A 25235-nucleotide genomic window follows, 5' to 3' on the forward strand; every position below is an offset into this window, starting at 1 on the left:
TTTGAACATAAAGCGAAGCAAAATTTCCATGAAAGAACAAAGACTTCCTTCACTTCCCAGGGACGAGAAAATATAAATGAAAGCACAAAGTCTTCAACACTTCTACTGTCCTATCAACCTTCTCAAAATAATAACAGTGTACAACACATCAACTCAAAGTCTATCTATATGATGCACTTCACCTTACATGCACAAGTCTTAAAAATGATACACTTCACCTTACATGTATTTAATTAAGGAGGAATAAGTTGCAGGCCATTATTTGATGATATGTCCATGATGATAGAAGTAGAACAACGGGAATCGCCCAAAATCGCCGAGTTTGGGCGATTCCCAAGTCGAGTGAGGGTCGCCAAGTCTACTGGGCTCGGACTCGAACTCGGACGAGTTTGGCCCCAAAGATCACCCAAAATTGTCATCTTCCAAACTCGCCTAAAATCATTGAGTTTGGGAGTCAGGACTCGCCAAACTCGATGTAATGTCCCAACTTCGCAAATCTAAGAAAACACGTAAACAATGATTTTTAATGATTGATTAACTCATCTAGGGTATAATTTGTCTAAATTCATTTGAGTTTATTAGTTATCAATAAGTCAACTCCATATTTAATTCCTAGTGGGATAAAAGGGATAAGCTACCTTAGGATGCCCGTAGCGCTTATCAGGCCCAAGGACGGTACATACCCCCTTGGCCCTCCTGCCAGAAGCCCTTTGTCAACTGCAGTGGGTGGGCTACCTGACAGAGGCCTAGTTCCTGCTATCCCTGTTGCCTAATTCCTCATCTACCCCCGCTAGGTTTAAATATGTAATTGCTTTATTCATATTATTCATAATTTAATAGTAATGCATATTATATCTATTAACCCTTAATTACATAATGATGTTATTTCCTTAGTCAGGAGTTGTGGTTTATTAATTAGTTCATTTATTAAACTATTTATTAATTTGTTCATTCATGATGACTTATTCATATTGTGCAAGCATATATACATATACATATATATATATATATTTATTATTTTTATATTAACTACAACATTTGTCTACCTTTTATATAACATATAATGTATTTAATGAAAAAACCTTATACTATTATTTAACATTAACACTCTATATACTTATTATCTGAATTTCTATTTTTAACTTTACTTTTACTATGAAATAAACTCAGTGGTTATCGGACTTACCTGGTTCCTGCGCGCAGTCTTTTCCGCCTGAATTACCCTCGGCCGTGTGTTCTGCCTGCGTTCCTCTCTTTTCTTCCTTGCATTCTCGTGCGTCCTCCCCCTTATTTTCTTAACCCGTGCTTTCTTTTTTTTTCCCATATGAAATCTAAGCGCTAGATATAGTAATACCAGGCTATCGGGTTAATGGTCACGTCTCTTCTCAAGAGACGGGACTTACCTTTTGGTCACGACTTTATGTAAAACATCGCCTGGGTTATGACTTACTGGGAAAGCGGTCATACCCAGTGCGATTAGTTTAGGAATTTTTGTATTATTAAATCCAATCATCATTTATTAACATTTATCATTAATTAATAATTAACAATAGTTATCATAATAATTAAAATTGTAATATATATTTGTGTCCGCTATAAATAAATCAGTACAGACCTTTTTTAAATTAATACTTATTAAAAAGAAAACTGATCAGATTGGCATCTGGATTCTGAACATAAATTGTAACACATGATATATATATATATATATATATATATAGTATATTTATATTTCTAGATTTATTACATGCATTAATAATAATAATAATTATTATATTATATTGTATATTTATATTTTCAAATTTATTACATGCATCAATAATAATAATAATTATGATATATTTAATTAACAATGCATTATATTGTATATAATTTATGTCTATTAACACTAATTATATATTAGTTAATAATTGAGCATGTTTATTACATCAATATAAACCAGGAGTCATTTTTTAAATAATGGAAGATAAATGTTATTTTTATAATTACAAAAATTGTGGGGTTATGACAGCCCTCCCCACTCAAATTTGCTTGTCCTCAAGCAATCTGGAATTAAGATGATTAATGGTTTCATCTCCCTCCCATGTGGCGTCTTCCCTGGGCAGGTTCTTCCATTTGACTAAATACTCTGTTATGGTTCTCCTCCTTAATTTCCTCTCTCATCTGTCAAGGATGAGCTCAGGTTCCAAGATCAACTTCCCTTCGTTATCAATTGGTGTTAGCTCGGTACAAGGGGAAATGTGTAAACCCAGAACCTTTTTTAGTCGGGATACATGAAATACATTGTGTATTTTACTGTGATCTGGTAGTTCTAATTCATAGGCTACTTCACCTATCCTTCTCAAAATTTTATAAGGACCATAGAATCGTGGTTTTAATTTCTCAGCTCCACTGATTTTAATGGATGACTGCTTATAAGGTTGCAGTCTTAGAAACACCAAGTCTCCTACTTCAAAAGATCTTTCAATCCTTTTTTTGTCTGCATAAAGTTTCTGTTGGTTTTGTGCGTGGTGAAGATTATCTTTAAGGGCATTCATGATATCCGTGTTTTGCTGGAGGAAATCTTTTGCACCCGGTACATGACTTTCTGATTGAATGAGATCCCCAAAGGATGTTGCTTCATACCCGTAGAGGGCTTTAAAGGGACTCATTCGAATTGACATATGATGGGTTGTGTTGTAACAATACTCTCCAAGATGCAGCCATTTTACCCAAGCATTCTGCTGGCCTGAAACATAATTCCTTAAATAACCTTCTATCCATTTGTTTACGATTTCTGTTTGCCCATCGGTCTGTGGATGATAACTAGTACTTGGTGTTAACTCCGTTCCTGCTAGTTTGAATAGTTCTTGCCAGAATATGCTAATAAATCGTCTATCTCTGTCACTCACAATATTCTTGGGTAACCCGTGTAACTTAAAAATTTCCTTAAAGAAGACGTCGGCCACTTGTGATGCTCCAAAACTTGAAGGAATGGCCTGAAAATGTGCATATTTTGTTAGTCTGTCCACTACTACAAAAATGCAATCTTTATTCTGTACCTTTGGAAGTCATGTTATGAAGTCCATGGATATACTCTCCCACTTTTGATTTGGGATTGGTAGTGGTTGGAGTAATCCTGCAGGGAAAGTGTGTTCTTCTTTATTTCTTTGACACACCATGCATTTTTGGGTGTGTTTCAGTACATCTTCCTTTAACCCTTTCCATGAAAATCTTTCTCTGATCTGTTTGTAGGTTTTATAATACCCTTGATGACCTGCTAAAGGAAGGTCATGATAAGTCCTTATAATGTCTTTTTTCATATTTGACCCTGATGGAACATAGATTCTATTTTTGTAGAGAATGAGGTCATCAATTACCCGGTAATTTTCATCTGTTTCTTTTCCCTCTAGAATGTTGCTAGAGAATTTGTCTTTGGCATATTCGGTACTTAGAGCTGTCTTCCAATCTATAGATAGGACTGATAAGGACCCCAAGTAAGGTTTCTTTGAAAGAGCATCTGCCACAACATTATATTTCCCTTTCATATATTCTATGTCGAAATTATATGCCTGAAGTTCACTCACCCATTTCTGTTGTCTATCATTCAAATCTTTTTGATTGAGAAAAAACTTCAAACTGTTATGATCAGTTTTAACTATAAACTTCCCACATATCAGGTATTGTCTGAACTTCTCTAATGCATGCATAATAGCTAGCATTTCTTTATCATAAACTAAATAGGTTCTTTCTGTGTCTCTAAGTTTCCTGCTTTCAAAGGCTATGGGATGTTTCTTTTGCATTAAGACAGCTCCAATGCCTTCTCCTGAGGCATCACAATAAAGCTCAAAAGGTGCTGAAAAGTCCGGAATTGCTAAAACCGGGCAAGTACTCATTACCTCTTTAAGTTTTTCAAATGCGGATTGGGCTTCATCTGACCATAAGAATGCTCCCTTCTTAGTTAAATTGGTTAAAGGAGAAGTTAGCTTTGAAAATCCTTTAACAAATCTTCTATAGTAACTGCATAAACCTAGGAAACCTCTGAGATGAGTGAGGGTTCTGAGCTGTGGCCAATTTTTTATGGCTTCAATTTTTTCTTCATCCACCTTAACTCCATGGGTGCTGATCTTATGACCAAGATACAAAATTTCTTCCATCCCAAACTCACATTTTGACATTTTGGCAAAAAGAGAATGTTGTTCAAGTAGGCCCAATATTTCATCTATGTGCCTCAAGTGTGCTTCCCAAGTTTTGCTATAAATCAATATATCATCAAAAAATACTAACAGGAACTTCCTCAACTGTCCCCTGAAGATGTGGTTCATGCATGACTGGAAGGTGGCAGGGGCATTTGTAAGGCCAAATGGAAAGACCAAAAACTCAAAGTGGCCATAGTGGCATCGAAAAGCTGTTTTCGGAACATCTTCCTTCCTTAATCTTATTTGATGGTATCCCGATCTCAAATCTATTTTTGAAAAGTATACTGCTCCATGTAATTCATCTATAAGTTCGTCCACCCTAGGGATAGGGTATCGGTTCTTTATAGTCTTCTTATTGAGTGCTCTATAATCAATGCACATCCGCATGGTCCCATCCTTCTTTTTTACCAATACAACAGAGGAGGCGAAAGGACTGGAGCTAGGTTGAATGTGCCCCATTTCTAGAAGCTCTTTGATAGCTTTCTCAATTTCTTCCTTATAGCCCCTTGGATGGCGATAAGGGGTGGTGATTACTGGTTTTGCACCTTCTTCAAGTTCAATAGTGTGTTCAAATCCTCTCTTGGGTGGCAGTCCTTTTGGGATGTCCTCAAACACTTTTTTATGTTTTTTAATAATGGGTTTAATATCAACATGAATGGCTTCCCCTTGGTTTGAATTTTTGTCTAGTACCATGCATTGGGCAGCCCACTCTCCTTGGCTACGTCTAAAAATCCTTTCCATCTTTTTGGAAGTTACCATTCTGGTTGTGCCATCATGCAACCCTTGGATTAGTACTTCCTGTCCATTTTGAGTGAAACATAACTCCAATTTGGGGTGATCGAGGTAGAATCTTCCCAAGGAATGTATCCACGGAATTCCTAGGATTACATCTGAATCCCCTAACTCTACCACATAAAAATCTTCTTTGGTAGGGTATTTCCCTAATGTTATGTTTAATTGAGGGATCTTTTTGTTACATGAGGAAGTGGATCCGTCTGCAAGAGCTACTTGGAAACCCTTAAACTCTTGTGTTGTCAGCTTCAACCTTTTTACCCAGCTTTTATCAATAAAATTGTGGGTAGCCCCGCTATCCAAGAGCGCAATTACTCTCTGCCCTTTGATCGCACTTTTGATTCTGAATGGATGGTGTTTTGAAGCTACGGAAATTGTGGCTAATGATACTTGCACATCTTCAGTAATTTTTTCTCTTTTGCTTGGGGGTTCATTGAGTTCTTCTTCTTCATCACTAGATAAGGCTTCCAAGTTGTGGGCTTGGCTCTTCCTCCCACATATGTGACCCGGTTGCCACTTTTCTTTGCACTTAAAGCATAGCCTTTTTTTCTTAAGCATATCTCTTTCATTTCCTTCTTTGCAACTATGACCATATTCCCATTTCTCATGACAATGGTAACATACGTTCTTTCTCTTAAGCTCTTCCCTTTCTTTAAAGGTGTTTCCTTTCCTAGCCCATTCTTTAGTATGTGTATTTTTAGTGAATGTTTTGGAGGGTTTCTCCCAAGTTGAAGTGTCTTCTAGGCCCAATGCTTTATCTATGGCATCGTCTAGAGTAGGAGGTTTTAATGCTCTCATCAATCCTTTAATGGAGTCTTTGAGTCCCTCCACAAAAAGATAGGTGAGCCTGTCCTCATCCACTCTTGAGACCCTTACGGAAATTTTTTGAAATTCAGTGATGTATTCCTCCACTGTTCCCCTTTGTCTTAAGAGGGTAATTCTTTGAAATCTTTTTGTGGGTGTTTCCTCTCAAATCACTTAATGAGTCTCTGAGTGAACTCGTCGTATGTTGTTATACCATCATGACCTTGTGTGAGGGTGCCATGATACCACCACTCATGGGCTAAACCTTCTAGGTGTAAAATGGCAAATTGGACTGCATCATCTTCTGTCATGGGGCTGAGATTTAAGTATGTATTAAGTTTTTGTATCCATGCTTGGGCTGATATTTTTCCGGAGCCATCAAAGTTAGGTATTGATAGTTTATTTACTTTGTGTTTTAGATCCTTGCTGAATGGTTTTCTCCTAGGGGTCTCATTTTTCTTTGCTTCACAAAACTCCCTAAAAGATACAATCTCTCTTACTTCTGGCCCTAATCTAGCATAGGCCACGGCTATTTCTTCTGTGTTATTCATGGAGGGGTTATTTGTTTCTTCCTTATTATTTCCCTCTCTAGGTAGGAAATTGGGTTTTTGTATCCTGGAGCTAGAAGATGTATTATGAGTGTTTTCAGAATGGTTAGAGTTTTCTTCTCTGCCATTGGAATGATTTCTAAGAGTATTCATGGTGGTATTCATATCTTGTAAGGCTTGAAGCAAAGCCTGACTTGTTTTTTCATTTTGCTCCATTAGAGCTTGAGTTTTTCTATCATTGTTTTCCATGAATGTTCTAAGTTCATTTTCCAATGGTTCACCCATGTGGTTACTACTTCCTCTGGTTCTCCTTTGATAAGTTTGCATTAACAACCCTTAACAGGATGGCAGAATCAGGCTCTGATACCAATTGTAATGTCCCAACTTCGCAAATCTAAGAAAACACGTAAACAATGATTTTTAATGATTGATTAACTCATCTAGGGTATAATTTGTCTAAATTCATTTGAGTTTATTAGTTATCAATAAGTCAACTCCATACTTAATTCCTAGTGGGATAAAAGGGATAAGCTACCTTAGGATGCCCGTAGCGCTTATCAGGCCCAAGGACGGTACATACCCCCTTGGCCCTCCTGCCAGAAGCCCTTTGTCAACTGCAGTGGGTGGGCTACCTGACAGAGGCCTAGTTCCTGCTATCCCTGTTGCCTAATTCCTCACCTACCCCCCCTAGGTTTAAATATGTAATTGCTTTATTCATATTATTCATAATTTAATAGTAATGCATATTATATCTATTAACCCTTAATTACATAATGATGTTATTTCCTTAGTCAGGAGTTGTGGTTTATTAATTAGTTCATTTATTAAACTATTTATTAATTTGTTCATTCATGATGACTTATTCATATTGTGCAAGCATATATATATATATATGTATATATATATATTATTTTTATATTAACTACAACATTTGTCTACCTTTTATATAACATATAATGTATTTAATGAAAAAACCTTATACTATTATTTAACATTAACACTCTATATACTTATTATTTGAATTTCTATTTTTAACTTTACTTTTACTATGAAATAAACTCAGTGGTTATCGGACTTACCTGGTTCCTGCGCGCAGTCTTTTCCGCCCGAATTACCCTCGGCCGTGTGTTCTGCCTGTGTTCCTCTCTTTTCTTCCTTGCGTTCTCGTGCGTCCTCCCCCTTATTTTCTTAACCCGTGCTTTCTTTTTTTTTCCCATATGAAATCTAAGCGCTAGATATAGTAATACCAGGCTATCGGGTTAATGGTCACGTCTCTTCTCAAGAGACGGGACTTACCTTTTGGTCACGACTTTATGTAAAACATCGCCTGGGTTATGACTTACTGGGAAAGCGGTCATACCCAGTGCGATTAGTTTAGGAATTTTTGTATTATTAAATCCAATCATCATTTATTAACATTTATCATTAATTAATAATTAACAATAGTTATCATAATAATTAAAATTGTAATATATATTTGTGTCCGCTATAAATAAATCAGTACAGACCCTTTTTAAATTAATACTTATTAAAAAGAAAACTGATCAGATTGGCATCTGGATTCTGAACATAAATTGTAACACATGATATATATATATATATATATATATATATATATATTGTATATTTATATTTCTAGATTTATTACATGCATTAATAATAATAATTATTATTATATTATATTGTATATTTATATTTTCAAATTTATTACATGCATCAATAATAATAATAATTATGATATATTTAATTAACAATGCATTATATTGTATATAATTTATGTCTATTAACACTAATTATATATTAGTTAATAATTGAGCATGTTTATTACATCAATATAAACCAGGAGTCATTTTTTAAATAATGGAAGATAAATGTTATTTTTATAATTACAAAAATTGTGGGGTTATGACACTCGACCGGCGTAAGGCAACTTAAAGACACACACAAAGAAAAGTGAACTTCATTTCATTCATTTGGCAAAATAGGAGGAGAAAAGTGATTTGTGAGGACAAACAATAGAAAAATAACACCCAACGCCTTTATCAAATAATAAGTCTTTTGGCCTCACAAGGTGTTGCCCCTCGACCCCGCCCTGTATCGCAATAGGGAGCACGCCAGGGGCGCTGCCCCTTGACTCCAACTTGGGGGCACTACCTCCAAACCCCCGTCATAAAATTAGGGGGGAAATTGCGCCGATAAAAGTAGGGAAATTTTAACCTCCGAGTTTGATTAGGCTCCATATAACAACATATACTTTCATTTGGTGCGTCAAGAGTTGGAAAGGAAGAGTTTGCATTTGTAATATTCCCCTTAATTTTTTCCACAATTACATTCAACACAACACTTGTTATGGTTAGGAAATGAAAACCAAATGTTGTTGAAAGTAACCCTCCACTTTCTGATCACCGAGAGCTCAATCTGGGAGGGTGAGAGCATACAGTGTCGAGGGGATAGTTAGATGCCAATAACTGAAATGATTACAATCTTCAGGCGGCAAGCCAGCCCCTTCCGCTTATACAACAGGATAATGAAAATAATGCAATGACTTGGTGGTAAACCAGCCAAGGGCAAGCTAAAGAACTGAAGAATGCAATCACTCAACCGCTTGTTCAGCGGGAGGACTAGAAATGAAATTACAATCAACTCTACCACTTATGCAGCGGGAGGATAGTATTACAATATTCAAAATAGGTGGCAAAGCCAACCTCTTCCACTTATGCAGTGGGACTAAGAGCAATAATCCAATTAGATAGTTGTTAGTACTACTAAGCAGCTTTACAATGCACAATATGGATTACAATTTAAGGGAAATCACTATTCCAAAGATAGGTAGCAAGATCAGCCTCTTCCACTTATGCAGTGGGACAATGTAATGTCCCCTTCTCATTGACGACCTTCCAATGGTCCATTAGCCTATTTCTGAGACCCATAGGCTAGGTGGAATGAAGAATGAGGGTCCAGCATTGATGAAACGAGGACTTACTATTTTTAGTAAGTCATGGAATAGCTATTTTGGTGATACTGTCCTACTGAGCTCTCCATGCTTTGTCTCTGGGCGCGAAGATCATGCTTTCAGAGCATTAGTTCTTGACTTACTATTTTTAGTAAGTGGCAGTGTGGCATAATTCTATTTTTGGCAGTCAGTTTCGTCTTGGTTTCTAACAATAATCAGTACGGGAGTCATATGTGACACAATTAAATATTATTTCCTTATCCTTAGGCTCAATATTTAATTAATCTGATTAATTGCTACTGATTATCGAATTTGGGATTAATGTCTATATTCTCCTAAATATTTGGCCAATTTCATGTTTAATAAAGAGATGTCAAAATTATTGAGAGATATTATTTTATGACTTGTCTCTAATGTTGTCAATTGAATTTCGTGGGCCCATGCCTTTTGGCATGAGGGTTGAATTGAGGATATGGCGCCACTCTTGGGGTCCACGTAGGGTGGAATGAAATTTAAATGAGAGAAGTTGAGTTTGAGGGAATTTGCATTTGGATTTGATGGTGTGAAGTTATAAATAAGAGACCTGGGCTCCCATTTGCATCATCTTGAAAAATTTTTAATGTTATGCTGCCGGTTTGGCAACAAAACTTGAGGCTTCGGAGTGCGTCTCCCTAGTGCTTCCCGGTTTCGTACTTGAAATGTAGTACCTAGCTGCGTGCTGTATTCTACTACATTCTTAGAGCTTGCCTCAGACATTTTTGGTGTTGAAGTGATGCTAAAGACTTGCTGGTTTGCTTGTGGCTGAAGTACCTTTTCGATCATACCTCTCTGCTGAAGCGACTGACGGTTATGGGTATCATCTCCTTCTTCCTTCCCAGCACTGGCGATATACTTTGTGAGTTTATAGCTTGTTTGTTTGAGTTTTGAATTTTCTATGTTAAATCGAAATTCCCAGGCATAGTGTGGTTTTTTGTTTTGCATTGGGATGCGTGCAAAATTAATAAGGGGTTGTTTGGGTTATGGCTTTGATTGGTTGTTGTTGCAAGTGAAATATTGTGGGTTTGGGACTGGTTTGAAGTGATTTGAAGGTATATTGAGGGAGTTATGAGCATTATTGCATTTCTTTAGGCTGCTGATTTGTAATTTCAGCTTGCAGATTGGTTGTAACAGAAATTTATGTTCTTATTGTGAAAATCTGCATTACTCTCCTTCTCTTATCTCTATTTTTTGTAAGGATGAGTAGTAGTACTACCAACCAGTTCTGCTTTGTAACTCTCATCCCATTGAAAAAGTGAAAGAGGCTGGCTTGCTGCCTTCTATCAAGCAACTTTGTAATTTTCAGCCCTCCCACTGCATAAGTGGTCGAGTGATAGTTATGTGTAATGGTCCTCCCGTTGCATAAGCAGTCGAGTTGAGGTTGTTATGTAATTGCAGTCCTCCCGCTGAAATATCGCGGTTGAGTGATTCTTATTTTGTGTATCTCACTTGGCTGGTTCACCGCCAAGTTTCCTTGTTTTCTCGCTGGATAAGCGGAAGGGGCTAGCTTGCCGCTCAAGCATTGCATTGTTCTTCTGTTTCTTAATCTAATGGTCCCCTCAACATCGTATGCTCTCACCTTCCCACATTGGGCACTTGGTGATCAGAAAGTAGAAGGGTTACTTTCCCAGCATGGTTTAAGTGAAAGATCCCTGATGGATACCCTTGCTGATCTGCTGTAGTTTTTAAATTAATAAACTATATCTTCCTGTGATGCCTTTGATTTGTTTTAGAGAATAGACAGAAGTTGCAGAAGGTTTGTTTCTTTTGTGTATTTTGATAGTTTTCAAACAAGTAATGAATAATGAACAGTAAACATGAAAGGAGACTGAAAATAAATAAGAACATACAACCAAATTCAGAATTGCTACAAGCTGTACCAGACAGATTTTTGATTTGTAAAACCAAATAATAATTCCAATGCAGATCCAAGGAACTTACATCCAACAATGATGCCAAACTAAAAGGTGAATAGTGATCATGAATCAAGAATACCTCTAAGACTGAATACATGCATTCCTTACATTCCACGTGGGATGTACCTGCTGCAAATGGCGGCCCTAAGGCTGCAAGGATCACGCCCAAGCTAAAGAATCAATCTGCCATGCTGAAACCCTTACTTTGCAACCTGAATCCACAATGAAGAATGGCGTACTCAATCTTAGTCAACAATGCACTCTGCCAGAAGAATCCAATGCCAATAACTGTTGAGGGCTACGTCCCAGCCAATCCAGATCTTGGGGTTTACGTCCCAGATGAAGAATCGCCCACTCAGAGCTAATTCGCAAAATAAGTTTGATTGTGTAAAAAGATAATGAACAAGTTGGTCTTCATCTCTTTATATCTCCTTTCCTTTCCAAGCCAAACCCTAAAAGGGAGTAAAGTTGGCACATTATGAAAAGAGTGTTATTTTCTAATTATGGCATCAACTATAGGAAAATAACACTAAATTGCAAATAAATAGCTTCAAGCATCCAAAAAGACTCTGGAAGGTGAGAATCATGTAGCAAAGTTCAAGACCTTTCCAACGAGCTATAACACATAGGCATATCAACCTAGATGAGGCCAGAAACCCCTTATTACTCCGAAATGACTAAATACATAGCCTTATTTTAATTTATTTAAATGCTAACTTAGGAAATATTTAAATATATTAAAATATCTCCAGATATCAAAAAATAGCCCAAAATGACCAAACAATCATGACTATAACTTTGTCACCTATCTGTGACCGATGCCGGCAAAGCTGAGCTAACTGGCAGTCCCATCCCTAAAATCTAGGGATGCTCCTAGAAAGTAGGAAACACACCCAAACTCGCTGAAACTGAAACCATGACATGGTCCCGTGGAACCTCCAATATGGGAACTGCCACAACCTCCTAAAAAATAGGGAATCTCCCTAAAATCAAGGAACTGCTCCCAATGGCCCTCAAACTGTCTGAAATGCCAACTCCAGATACTGAATACCTTGTATGAGTCTCTATCCACCACTACCAGCCTACAAGACCCCATAATAGGCTAACTCACATGTCTCCACTAGACAAACTAAAGAGGGGACATGACATTAAGTTTATGATTTCTAACCTTAATGGGTTAATTTCTTGTTGATGTTATTGTTGGCCTTGAAAAAAAAATAAAATAAAATAACTGGGATATTACAGACAAGAAAAAACAATATAAATTGATGTTAGTACTACTACCAGCATTACAATATGAATCATAGCATATAAGAGTGATGAACCAAGTGCAATAACATGACCAACGGCTACAAATGAAACCAAGTCCTTTCTCTTCACACCAATGAACTCACACACCCCAAAACCAACTCCAAACACCAAAAACTCTAATTCTGATATACTCCCAGCATGGTGAAAACACAGAGACCAGCAACACCAATTCCCACTAAAACTCTCACAACTCACCCAATTCTTAACCAAATGACACGAAACTGAAAGCAAATGATCACTAGGAGGTAGGTGATCATTCCTAGGACAACAAAACATGGCAAACTGACCCCAATAATTTATGCACGCATTCCAAAGTGCCCAGCCACATGGTACAACCAGCAAAGGTATGATTTTGCAAAAATAAAATCCAAAACACCATTTTAAGCTCTATAAACTTGCAAAATGAATTGCCTAAACCATAAAGAAGGATAGATGAAATACCCAGTATGAGGAGAATGACACACTGAGACTTGCGACATTCAAAATCCACTTCAGCACCTCCACGACTAGCAACAAGAACACACTACAACACTCCCAAAAATCAGAAATCTAATATATAAATCTGCAACATTATCTTCAACCCACTCCTCTGAATGAAGAGCAGGCTCTGGCTTGATTGCAAGCAAGAAATCAAGCTATGGCTAGGAGGTAAGCGTTCCTTGAAGCTTTCGCTTTGCATTTCGGCAACGTGTCATTATAAAAATTCTTGGATACCAAAAACAAGAGCCCAACACTCTTATTTATAGACTTTGTGTCTCCAAATTCAAATTTACATTCGCCATACCCAAATGCACATTCACTTCACATTATTTTGAAATTACATTTCATTTCTCCTTTCTCCAAATCGACCTTCTCGTAGGAGCAAATATACTTTATAAAAATTACAATAAAATCATAATGTGTCATCCAAGGTAGATAAGTGAAATATATTATAAAATTAACTTATTTCTCTATAAGGCATCCATCTTGCCTTATTAATATTTCACTTTATAAAGTATTTTTCCTCAACAATAAATCGCCCAATATATAATTAAGGAAATGACTTAGATATCAATATAACTTAAGCAATCCCTTTAAAATAAATCGTCCAACCTTTGCCTTAAGTTATAATTTAATTTAAAACACCATTTTTATCAAATACTGAACTTGCCAAAACAAGCTCCAAGGATATGGGGAAACAAGCTGAGAGAATTGCCTTGCCAAAAATAGTCACTGAACTGCGCTGAAGAACCCTTGCCAAGAATAGCACCAAAAAATGCTTGGAAGACCAACTACTCAAACTGACTTGCTGGAAATAGCCATCTCAACAAGCCTGCTGACATCCTGCTAAAAATAGAACTGCTAAAAATAGTACTTACTAAAAATAGCATACTGCTTAAAATAGTAAGTGTTTCCAAAGTGATTTTAACCACATTCTGAGCAGCCGTTGCACTTACTAAAAATAGTAAGTCCGGAAAAAGTCACCCGATGCATATGCATTTTGAACAATCTTGAAGCTCTCTGAAAACCTAGAAGGAATCCAAAATCCAAACTGTCAAACTCCCACATACACCCCCTAAAAACACCAAAGAATCCTCCTAGAAAATAGGAAACCCTAATTTCTACTCCCGACTAGCCTACGGGCCTTCGAAATAGGCTAACGACCAACTGAACTAATCGCTTCGGAGAAGGGGACATTACAGCATCTCATTTGATCATATGATGACATGGATTTTTTATTCGATGAGTTTTGTAATATTGTATACATTTGACAATATTTATATATCTATGTTTGTTATTTCCTTCAGCTACAATTTGCGTTTATGCTTATGTGATTGATGTATACTTGTGTATGTAATCAAATTAGCTTCTATTTGATGATTTTATTGTGTCTTTAAGGTGTATTTAATAAAGGGTTCATGAAACGAGTTTTAAATCCTTAAAAATCTCTAAATTTCTTGAGTTTTTCACTTTGCCGAGTCCAGTCAAGTCCAACCAAGTTTCGACTCTGAGTCCCGAGACAAGTAGGCCTCGCCGAGTCGGGTCCGAGTCCCGAGTTCCGTTTCTTTGGATAGAAGTTTGCATGCCAAGTGTTTGTGAAAATGTCTCTTGGCTGTAGGTGCACATTTTTCATTTGAAAATCATATATATGCATTGGGAAGATCAAAGAAGTCATTAATGCATTGAGTTTATAATTTAGATATCATAGAAATCGTTTGCAAAGCATTTCTTGTGCCTTGGTTTCAATAACGCGCGCAAAGTTATCCGACTGATAACTCAGACCAGCAAGCTAAAAGTTTGTATGTGAATTGTTTGATAATATTCCTTGAGCTATAAACATCAAGAATTTACATCAGACCGGACAGGGGATATTACATATTTCCTTAACAAATTATTTTGAAAAGGGGATATGGCCTAAATCTATATCGTATATAAATACAATCACTTTAAAATGTGGGTACTAGGACAAGGACATAGTCCGTATCTGTATGTCAATGGCTCTAGTTGATTGGACTATATTGTTACCTGAACATGTTTCAATATGGTGCACTGTATTTGTGACTTCAACCAACTCAAAATAGTATCTCATCCCATTCATAATATAGCGTAGAAATTAATTATAACTTTAGAGAGATGAGATCCAGTAGGCAATTGATGGCTCTTAAATTCCCTAAAAAGAGGCTGGGTTGAATGAAAATCTACCTCATATACATTTTTTTAAGATAGATTAATGGGCTGAGAAAAACCAAGGGCTTTGATGTTCCTGTCATCTGCAGTATCAAAAATAATACAGGACAAACAAATTTAGAGAATTAATGACCTAGCATTTAATCATCACTTTTAGCAATGAACTATGCATTTAAAATATGACGAGACATATTCAGAAGAACGGTATATTACTGAGAAGACATAATGTTTTATTATGCAAAAATATTTGTTAGAGGAACAAAAGAGTACCTTGTTTATAACATCTTAATTCAGTGATGTCATTGGTTCCTAAAATAGTGTAAGGCTCCTACGCTAATATCTGATTGGCAATGCCTTGAAAAGATGATTGATATCCTTGAATTACATTTTCCCAAAATCCTTTAAGACTGTTTTAATGTTGTTCTGTAAGATGTAATTATCTAGAAGATAATACAAAGTTGTTTGTAATGCACCTCAAGTAGGGATATTTGTATTTATTGGTACTCGTGTAAAGTTGTCATTTATGTCAGGTTAGGAGGCCTCTGTTTGATCCTCACATGATGTGGATTCCACATGTATGCCTGGCCTACCCCTCAATTATTGTGGTACACTTCTAGTCATCAAGTTGGCCTTCACATACCCCTTTTTTGTTGTCTCTGTAATTGGCTCTTTCCTGAGAGTTGTCTCATCCTTTGTTTATCTTTTAATGATATCTTTTCTTTTTTAGGAGATAACCTATCTTTCATCACTTTATGATTCAATAATATGAACTTCTTGTTTCGTGTTCTGTTGACCAGTAGGGCCTTAACATCAATGCATATTTGGTCAGGGTGCTACTCATGCTTGCATGAGCTTCTATGAGAAAACATACTCTACTTAAGAAATTGTAAGGATTAGAATATACATATGTAATAACTTATTCTGTGCAAATGTTTGCAGGCCAAAATTTTGGAAGAAGATGCAAGTAGTTCTCCTCAAGGTGAAGGAGAGTTGTGCATTAAAAGCCCTTCCATATTTAAGGAGTATTGGGGACAACCTCAGGTTTTTATAATACCATATATTTAAATTTTTAAGATAAAATAACATGCTTTTCTAGACCACACTTGCTAATTGGATTATGGATTACCATTGCTTTTTACCCATGGATTATTTCATTTGTTGGCTGCATTGTTACATTTGGATTAGGATGCAATAATCTCTTCTAAAACTAAGCAAAAAGAAGTAATAACACTTAAGTAACAGAATTCGGTATTTGAATGGGCACAAGCTCATGGTCAAACAGAAACGGAGATCTCTAATATTCATGGTTGATAAGTGCTGTAAGAATTCCACCATCCATAATTTAGACTGAAAACAAATCAATTTCAGATATATTATTTTTTTAATCATAGTTGATGTGAAGCAAAAGCAGCGTACATGACATTATGCAGTGTACAGTTTTGATCTGATCAAAGCTATAGTAATGGTGCAGTACAACTATATTTCAATTATTTCACTTTTAGTCATATGCTTACTTGCTTATCATTGCAATAATTCTATCTGCATTTACTGTAAATGATTGTTTGCTAAACTTTTTCTTAGTTGTATATTTAATTTCTTGAAATTGGCATGAAATGCAGGTGGACCAATGTATTTGATACTCTATTGCCTACTATACATAGCCATACCCACTAAGTACTTGGCAAGCTGATGAGTACTCACAAGCTAAAACCAGAAACAAGTAACAACTAAATATCAGAAACGAGTATCTTGAGCAGAAGTTCACCACTAGGCCAATTGTGGGAAAAATGTGGAAAGAATATGCAAAAAAATTGTAAAAACTTGTGACTTGTCTTTCCTTTGAAAATCATAATTGATATTTTCAGTCATCATCATGCCCTGTTTTTCGTTGTGTTAAAAGACTAGACTGAAAAATATGCCCTTTGTATTTCAAAATGTGCCCACTATATTAAAAACCATGTACTCTAAATTTAGAAATGTGGCCTCAACTGCAAACAATGTGTGACTATATTTAAAGGAATTTAAGTTTTATTTTAAGTTGTTGAATTTTGCCAAGTTGCCAAATCTGAGTCAAATTTGTGTCTGCTGAGTTCTTGATGAGTGTGAGTTTGTGAACATGTTCTATTGCACCCGTATGATTTTTTATGTTTTTCATATTGTGATAGTTCCAAGTTAAACACTACCCTTTTTTTCCAATCAAGAGGTCATCTCTGTCTTGTTTTTTTTTTTTTTTGTCATTTTCATTTGTATCCTTGTAGGGTAAATGGTTAAAGCTTTCAAGTATATTTGAAATGGTGAATAATGGAGAAAAAATCAGAAAAGAAAACAAACTGAAAATTTTTCAAGGCATGAGAATATGCATATCCATGTATGGGTGTGTCCTTTCTTATGGAGAAACATTTTTAGACAAAAAGTGTGCACAACCACATATGGGCACATGTCATATAGTGGAGATGGAGAATTAAAATTTGAAATTTTTTAGAGGTATTCCAAAGGCATGTGCCACTTCATATAGAAACATTATTGTCATAGTTCAAGAAGTGTGAGACCATTGTTGGGTGCATGCTAGGGAGTGTAGAAATGAATTTTTGAAAAGGAAAACTACAAGGTGGTGCAGCATCCTAGCCTTAAAACACATCTTATTCAACAAAAAATATGTGTTTTCTTATTTGTTGTCTTTTGCAGGTGTATTTCAAGTGTTTTGGCAGTTATATATTTCATATTGCAGTTTCCGTACAATGACTTTAGGCCAGTCAACAATGATCTAGTTGTTTGCTACCACTTCTGTAGCCAATCAGTATAGTGATTTTATGAGAATCATAAACATGTCCTCTTGTTTGAATCTATATTTATTTCTTCATTGTAAGTTGTGCCATATTGCGATTGTCAAAGATTTATCCTCCAAACCACATGAGAAATCTAGAGGCTTTTATTCCTCCAAATCTCAATGCCAAAAGTGTTTCCATCCTTGGTTAGAATAGATGAACACCAATGCTCATTCTTCAACAAAGGGGAATTGATAATAAGACAATAGATGCCTTTTTTCAATGCCCAACTCCTCCTTTTATAGTTATTTTTAGGGAATATAATTTCTTTTCCCCTTTCCCTCCGAACTTTATTTTAAAAATGTTTAGAAAAGCCTTTTAATAAAACATCACTTTGGCCCCTTTTCCTAATGCCACTTTATCAGGGCCACTTTTTAACATACATTGGAATTTCCTTATTAAATAAAACAATATTAAGCTACCTTTTTTAATAAAATAAAGTCATTAAGACAACTTTTTAGTTATTTCCTTAGCTTAATCAGCAAGAGGGACATGACATTAAGCATAACCTCTACTGAAAGAATATTGACATAATTGGCAATGATGTTAACAATTTTGATTGCACCTTCTTTGTTGCTTTCCAATTTGATATTCCATAGGCTTTAATTAGTAGGAGAGTGGATCTTGGAGTGTTTTATTACATGTAGCATATGTCCAATAGGTGCCTTTTTTTGTTCTAGATGTTCATGCCTTAACCAATGTAAGGCTTCAAGAGTGGGAAGCTGGAGTTTAGGGTGTATGTCTAACCTCTTGGAAAGATATGCAAATTTATATTCTTTTCCAAAAATCCCACGCGTAAGCAATCCCTAGTCACTTTTGACATTTGGAAGTTAAAGTATACACATTAACCCTGGGGTAAGTTTTGACAGATTTCTTGTTGGATATTGTAGGTGACAATAATGTAAATTTGATAGCTCAGAACAGCTGGATTTGTCTCGTTATCAACAAAATCTTATGTATGAGTCTTATTTGAATGTTGACTGCAAAAGTATGTGCTTATTTGCATTGGAAGGGTACAAACATGTTGGTGTTGGAAATAAGCCACACCCAGACAGACGATGGACTAGTCCAAGAGGGGCTAGTAGCTCAGTGGTAGAGCACTCCAACAACGTATGGAAGGTCCTAGGTTCGAGTCCTAGCTGGTCCATGTCTCAACATGGTATCAGAGCTTGCTGGTTCTATGCCTATTATTGTGTGATGTGAAGTGATTACTGAAGCGAACTGGAGATGCTTCCGATTCAAGCACTACAATACGAATTAAGGATGCCATTTTCTCCATGCCTATCATTCTTAGTTGATATGTTGTGGTTCCTGATTTGAATTACTGTGACATTGAATCTCAAAGTGGGTTCCTTCGTGATCAACTTTGAATAGAGGGTCTTGTTTTGGATAATACATATCTTGGCAGAGGAAAGGAGTGAATGCAAATGATGATAGACATGCTAGGTCGTTGAGTCGTGATTGCTAGAAAGAGTGATGTAATCGCTATTGTTTTGTCCCATCGTCGGCATTGTGTGGCGACACCTTCTCTGCATTTGAGGCTTTGCTACTGCTGAATGGCCCATGTCATTTCATCTGGTACAATTCCATTTCTTGTGGTTTGAGGATATTCTTTGGTGCAGTTTCATTGGAAGCTGCATATTACTCTCGTCTTTTAGACTATTGTGTTGGCGTTTTGAAGCAGATCGATCATTTCCTAGCCCGTTCACAATCTTTGGAGAGGTGATCTTTGTCGCTGTGCATCATCTATGCTTGAAAGCCAAAGGCTTTGTAAACGATTTTACAGTTTGTGTTGATTGCAATACAAAGATTGGAGGAACATTGCTGCTATAATTTTTTTATCGTTGAAGTTCACTGAACGGCTTGATAATATTAGAATATTGGGATTATTTTTGTTTTAATTATCGACAACTCCCTTCAAACAAGATTGCAGAGGCATCCAATATTTCCATTGTTGGCAATAGAAGGTGAGATATTATTCCCTTGATTGGGCTCTATGCAATTGCATCGTGGGTTCTAAAGGCGTCAGACATTATTAAGATTGTAGGTGCTTAAGAGACAACGATGAATGTATAATTCACACTGACCATTAACTATAACCAAATTCTGACTGAATCACTTGGCATGGATATAAGGCGAAGCTTGGATGGACTGCATCTGATTCGCTGAGGAACATTCATCACTGTGGGCATATTGTAGATTGTGTGGATCGATTACACTACCCTAACACTGTGTTGCAGGTTTGTCTGTGCATTTGGAGTGTGGTGATTGATATAGAATCAATTGGGAATGGAAGAGGGTTTTGTGTGGGCTCTATCAGCATATCAGGGTGTATTGTGAAGAGTGCTGAAACTATTTATGAATTGTAATAAAGCCAGAGACTTACAACAATGGGTGCTAAGGTGTTCCAAATTGTTTGTAAACCAAGACCATTGGTGCGATCTATCGCTGCACATCAAGGCCAGGTATTGGGTCCTTGAAATACCTCTTCAGTTGCAGAAAACAAAATTGCACAAGACAGTCAATCAGGATTTAACATTGGTAGCTCCGCAAACCTATTCATAATAGGGTGATCCACGATGAGGCCGAGAAGGACAATCCTGAACTCTTGCTTGTCAGTTTTGCCAAAAGGAGTGTGTTAGAAACCATTTTTTCTAAGGCAAGCATTGCAAGCAATCTTGAACGAGGAGGTTAGAAGGTTGATGCAAGTATTTGGAGATTCAGAGGGAGTCTGACAAACCAACAGAGGCAACCTTGGACGAGAAGGTCAGGAGGTTGATACTAGTACTTGAAGCCCTTGCTGAGAGGGAGGCTTAGCATCAGTGATTTCTTGAGATGTACTTTAATGCATTCTTCTCTGTGAGAGAGAAGTTTGAGGTGCAATCCCTTGTTAATGCATTCTTCTTTGTTAGAGAGAAGTTTGAGGTGCAAGCCCTTGTTAATGCATTCTTCTTCGTGAGAAGAGAAGTTTGAGGTGAAAGCCCTTGTTCCACCCTCTGGGAGTAGCCATGGTGGATGCCATGTGAGAGACTCCATGACTTAGCACCCTTTGGGAGTAGCCATGGTGAACGTCATGATGAGATGACGACATCACATTGAGTGACTCCGTGATGGACACTTGTGTGCATATTCGTTTGCATACATGGGAGTAGCCATGATGGTTGTCATCACGTTGAGTGCCTCCATGATGCTCTATGTTTCACCCTCTAGGAGTATCAATGGTGAGTGTTAGTTCATATCTGCAAGGAGTCCTCCCTAGCTAAGAGGGAGTGTTGATGTATATATCTGGGGGAGTCTCCTTGGGAGACCGATTCTGCCAAATATGCAATTGGCCTTCGGCCTTGCATATTTCATATTGTCGATAATTACCTAAGATATGCGATCCCTTGATTACGTGCAATAAATATAATAAATATGTTTATTAAGGGGGCTGACTTTTGGGAAAGTCCGCCACCCTTAATGAAAGGATACATTGTTTTGAATGGAGTTAACCCAAGAGAGCCGACTCTTCATGGAGAGTCACCTTGCACGGGTATAAAGGAAGATAGATCGACTACTCCTTTGGAATTCGAATTACACTTACCAAGCAGATCGAATATATGATAACAATCATAGCAGAAAATATAACTTACAGGTGACATATGCAGCTGTGCATATACCTCAACATGGTATTAGAGCTAGGAGCCACAAGCACATGAGAGGTGTGGCTTAAGGGGGGGTGTTGGTGTTGGAAATAAGGCACACCCGGACCGACGATGGACTGGTCCAAGAGGGGCCAGTAGCTCAGTGGTAGAGCACTCCAGCAGCGTATGGAAGGTCCTAGGTTCAAGTCCTAGCTGGTCCATGTCTCAACAAAACAGGTGTTTATTATATTCCATTGAATAATTTAAATAGGTTATAGCACAAGCTAATCTCACCTGGAATTTTCATTGCTAAAATGTTAAATAAGAGAATGAGTGCAATATTGATGGATCTGTAGTATTTAATTAGGTGGTGGAGGGTGGACAACCAAAGGAGATATGAGAATAAAAGATGAATAAAACCTAATTAAAATATGTATATGTAATGGGAAAAAATCAAAGAGCTGAATGATGCTTAAGTTGAATTCACAGGCAAATAGCTCAGGCATAGAGAGAACCTGGAAGCTGCAGAAATTGCAAACAATTTTAAAAATGTTATATAGGATGGAAGGAAGAATATCACTGTAAGAAAATGCATGTAAGTGCTAGAGAGACAATAAGACTTTTTGAAAACAAATGCTAGGTGAACATCCATTGTACAGCTCATAATTTGAAAACTTTTATCATTTCTAAAAATTCTCTTTTGCTCTTCAGTGTTTCACTACTTAGTGAAAATAGATTCATTTTTGTTTTTAAATTTTTGCGTTCAATATAATTCTTTTTTATATAGGTATGCATTAAGATTTCCTACTGATATTAGTTATTGCTTTTTTGCAATTATTCTAGTTCGATTTGAACCTGCTTCAAATAGAATTTTTAAGATATGGATGGCATCCTATCAACTCAGTAGGCTTGTTTTCTGTTGTGAAAGTAGAATTAAGCATCTTATACATTTGTTATCATGGAAAGATTGCATTAATGACCTCATTACAGAATTTATTGTTTTAAGGATATAATAAGTTCCTAAGATGTCTGATGATTATTTTTTCATTATGTGAGCGAGATAAGGAAAACCATATTTTCAAATTTCTATGCAAGGAATTTATGCTATCTTTAAATTTTTAGAAGATTTGGATTAGAAATCAATCATCTTTGGAGAACAACTTCTATTCATAGGTTGGCTTGATTCTTTCTTCATGGTGCCAATTCTGTGATCCATAATGTGTATTATACTTACAGGTTACCAAAGAGTCCTTTGGAGATGATGGCTATTTCAGGACCGGCGATACAGTAAAGATAGATGAGGATGGATTCTTTGTCATTTTGGGACGTATGTTAACTTCTCTTTACAAACAAATTCCTTCAGTTTTGTGGCTATTTTGTTTGCATTACTAATATAAAAATAAAGCAAAATGTAGCAAACAAATGCCTACATTATGGTATGTGACAAGGAATATTTGCAATAGAAAGCTACAAACTTAACTACAATATCAAAAACTAGTAAGAAAGATTGCAAACAAAATCATGCGTGAAAAACACAGTTGCTTAAAATCATTACTAAGATTTTAAAAACTTGTTGCTAGTTACCTATTACAATGCTTTTTGAATGCATGGTTATGCACAGAGAAACCTAAACTAGGGATATCCTTGTAAGAGTTACCTAATCATTACATTTGTTTAGATAACTTAACTATCGTAGAAAATTTCTTAAACTAAGAGACTATAATAGACTATCTGAGGTGGATGTGCAAAAGTCTTTTTAGTATTTCAAATTTAGTTATAATGACTTGGTAGAAATAGAGACTATAAGAAATATAATTAATCTAGGTGTTATGCTATGCATACTATGTACCCTTTATGAATTCTTATCATTTATCACGAAAATTGAAGCATCGGACTCCAATACTGTCATGAGAGAAGGAAATCTCTAAGACATCTATTGTTATGGGATCCACCATGCTAATGTGGGAATTGACCTTGTTTTGAAACAAGGTATGAAGTGGTAGAATTATGATGACTCTAGTGAGTTTTGGTTTCAAAAATCCAAGTGACATCTAATGGAGGTTGAAAATCAGGAAGATTGTCTGCATGATGACTGATTAGTTGTTCTAACTCCAATGTAGACTCATGGCAATGCCTCAGGAGATCAATATTGACAGCATCTTGAATGTCTAATTATGTTGAAAGATCAAGGACAAATACATTCTTGGATATCTATTTGAGAATAGTATAAGCCCATACCAAAGAGGTTTAACCTTGCTATGTGTTTTCTCTTGAAAACAATATTTTTTTGATTAAGCCAAACTTTGTTCCCAATTTAAAACCATATGAAATGCAATGTAAATCCATGAGTTGTTTCTGATTTGTTTAAGTCTTTTGAAGAACTTTGATCACTTTGGATTGCAAAGACTACTAGTTTTGTTTCTAGGATTATGCCTTACGTAGCTCTTTTATGATCTGTTATGTGATTGGAAGAGGAAAGGATAAAGGTAACTCATATGGATACAAAGCTGAATATTAAAATTTTGCCAAAACCAGAATGCACAGCAACCTTGTGATGTCTCTACTTTGAAATATAATTTAATAATAAATGATAATAATAAAATTAAAATACAAAAGAATAAAAATTAAAATAAAAATATAAAAGAATATAATTAAAATTTGATTAAAGTTGATGAATGGTCAAAAGGCATGAAATGATAAGTTGTGACTCCCTCAAACGTGAGATATAAAAGGGAGAAGAGAACCTCATTTGAGGGGGGGGAGAATTTGGAAAATGAAAAGTGCAGATCTGGTATAAATAAGAAGTGCAGATCTGATTGTGAAAGGTTGTGTCCCTTTCAAAGGGCAGAAATAATGAAGAGTTGCACTCTTTCAAAGGCTGTGTCTCTTGCCAAAGGGCATACATGATGAAGAGGTGTGACCTCTCCTTCACATTGAGAGATATAAAGGAAAGGAATCAAAAGCATCCAGTGACATCACCATCTATCAGATCAGATCAGATCAGAACTGTTATTAAGTTACAGGCAGTAACATCCTTGTTCTTGGTGGTATGCATGGGATTTGTTTAATAAGTATGCTTAATATATGAACCCCGATATTGTTCTTATGCAGAATTAATAGTAATATTAATAGGATTGCAATATGTATGACAGTCATACTTAATTTCATATATATATTCATAATACATAAGAAATTAGTATACTTATAGTCTAAATCATGTTATTACTGTCAGTATTTAAGAAGATGGGAATGGGATGTTCCAAAGAAGGGCAGTCTAAATCCAAGCAATAGGTTAAGTCCCAAGATAGGGTGAGGATCAGCAACCCATAAGCCTTAAGGGTATAGACCCAAGATAGGTAAGGGCTTGGATCTGTAAACTTTGAGGGAACCTATTGTATTTGGTCTCTATGCACTTTGGTAACATACATAAACCCTTAACCCTTAAAATTGAAGTAGTAGTAGGGTCTAATATCTATATTAAGAACCATGAATAATGAAATTAATCATCTAATGAGGAAAATAAATAAGCACTTGTTAATAACTAATTGAAAAATATCAATCAATTTTAGTATTTTGTTCATC

General features: G+C 36.1%; 1 protein-coding gene across 3 annotated transcripts in view; it reads left to right on the forward strand.

Annotated features, from left to right (window-relative positions):
* The window catches only part of LOC131029377 (probable CoA ligase CCL8), a 285390-nt gene that overhangs the window by 203409 nt on the left and 56746 nt on the right, over positions 1-25235 (forward strand). For all 3 annotated transcript variants that reach the window (XM_057959841.2, XM_057959840.2, XM_057959842.2), the window contains 2 exons: positions 16145-16246; positions 22890-22980. In XM_057959841.2, coding sequence (XP_057815824.1) covers positions 16145-16246; positions 22890-22980 — 193 coding nt within the window. The remainder of the gene's footprint in view (positions 1-16144; positions 16247-22889; positions 22981-25235) is intronic.

The sequence above is a fragment of the Cryptomeria japonica genome, chromosome 3 (genome assembly GCF_030272615.1).
Source record: "Cryptomeria japonica chromosome 3, Sugi_1.0, whole genome shotgun sequence".
Taxonomy (NCBI): Eukaryota; Viridiplantae; Streptophyta; class Pinopsida; order Cupressales; family Cupressaceae; genus Cryptomeria; species Cryptomeria japonica.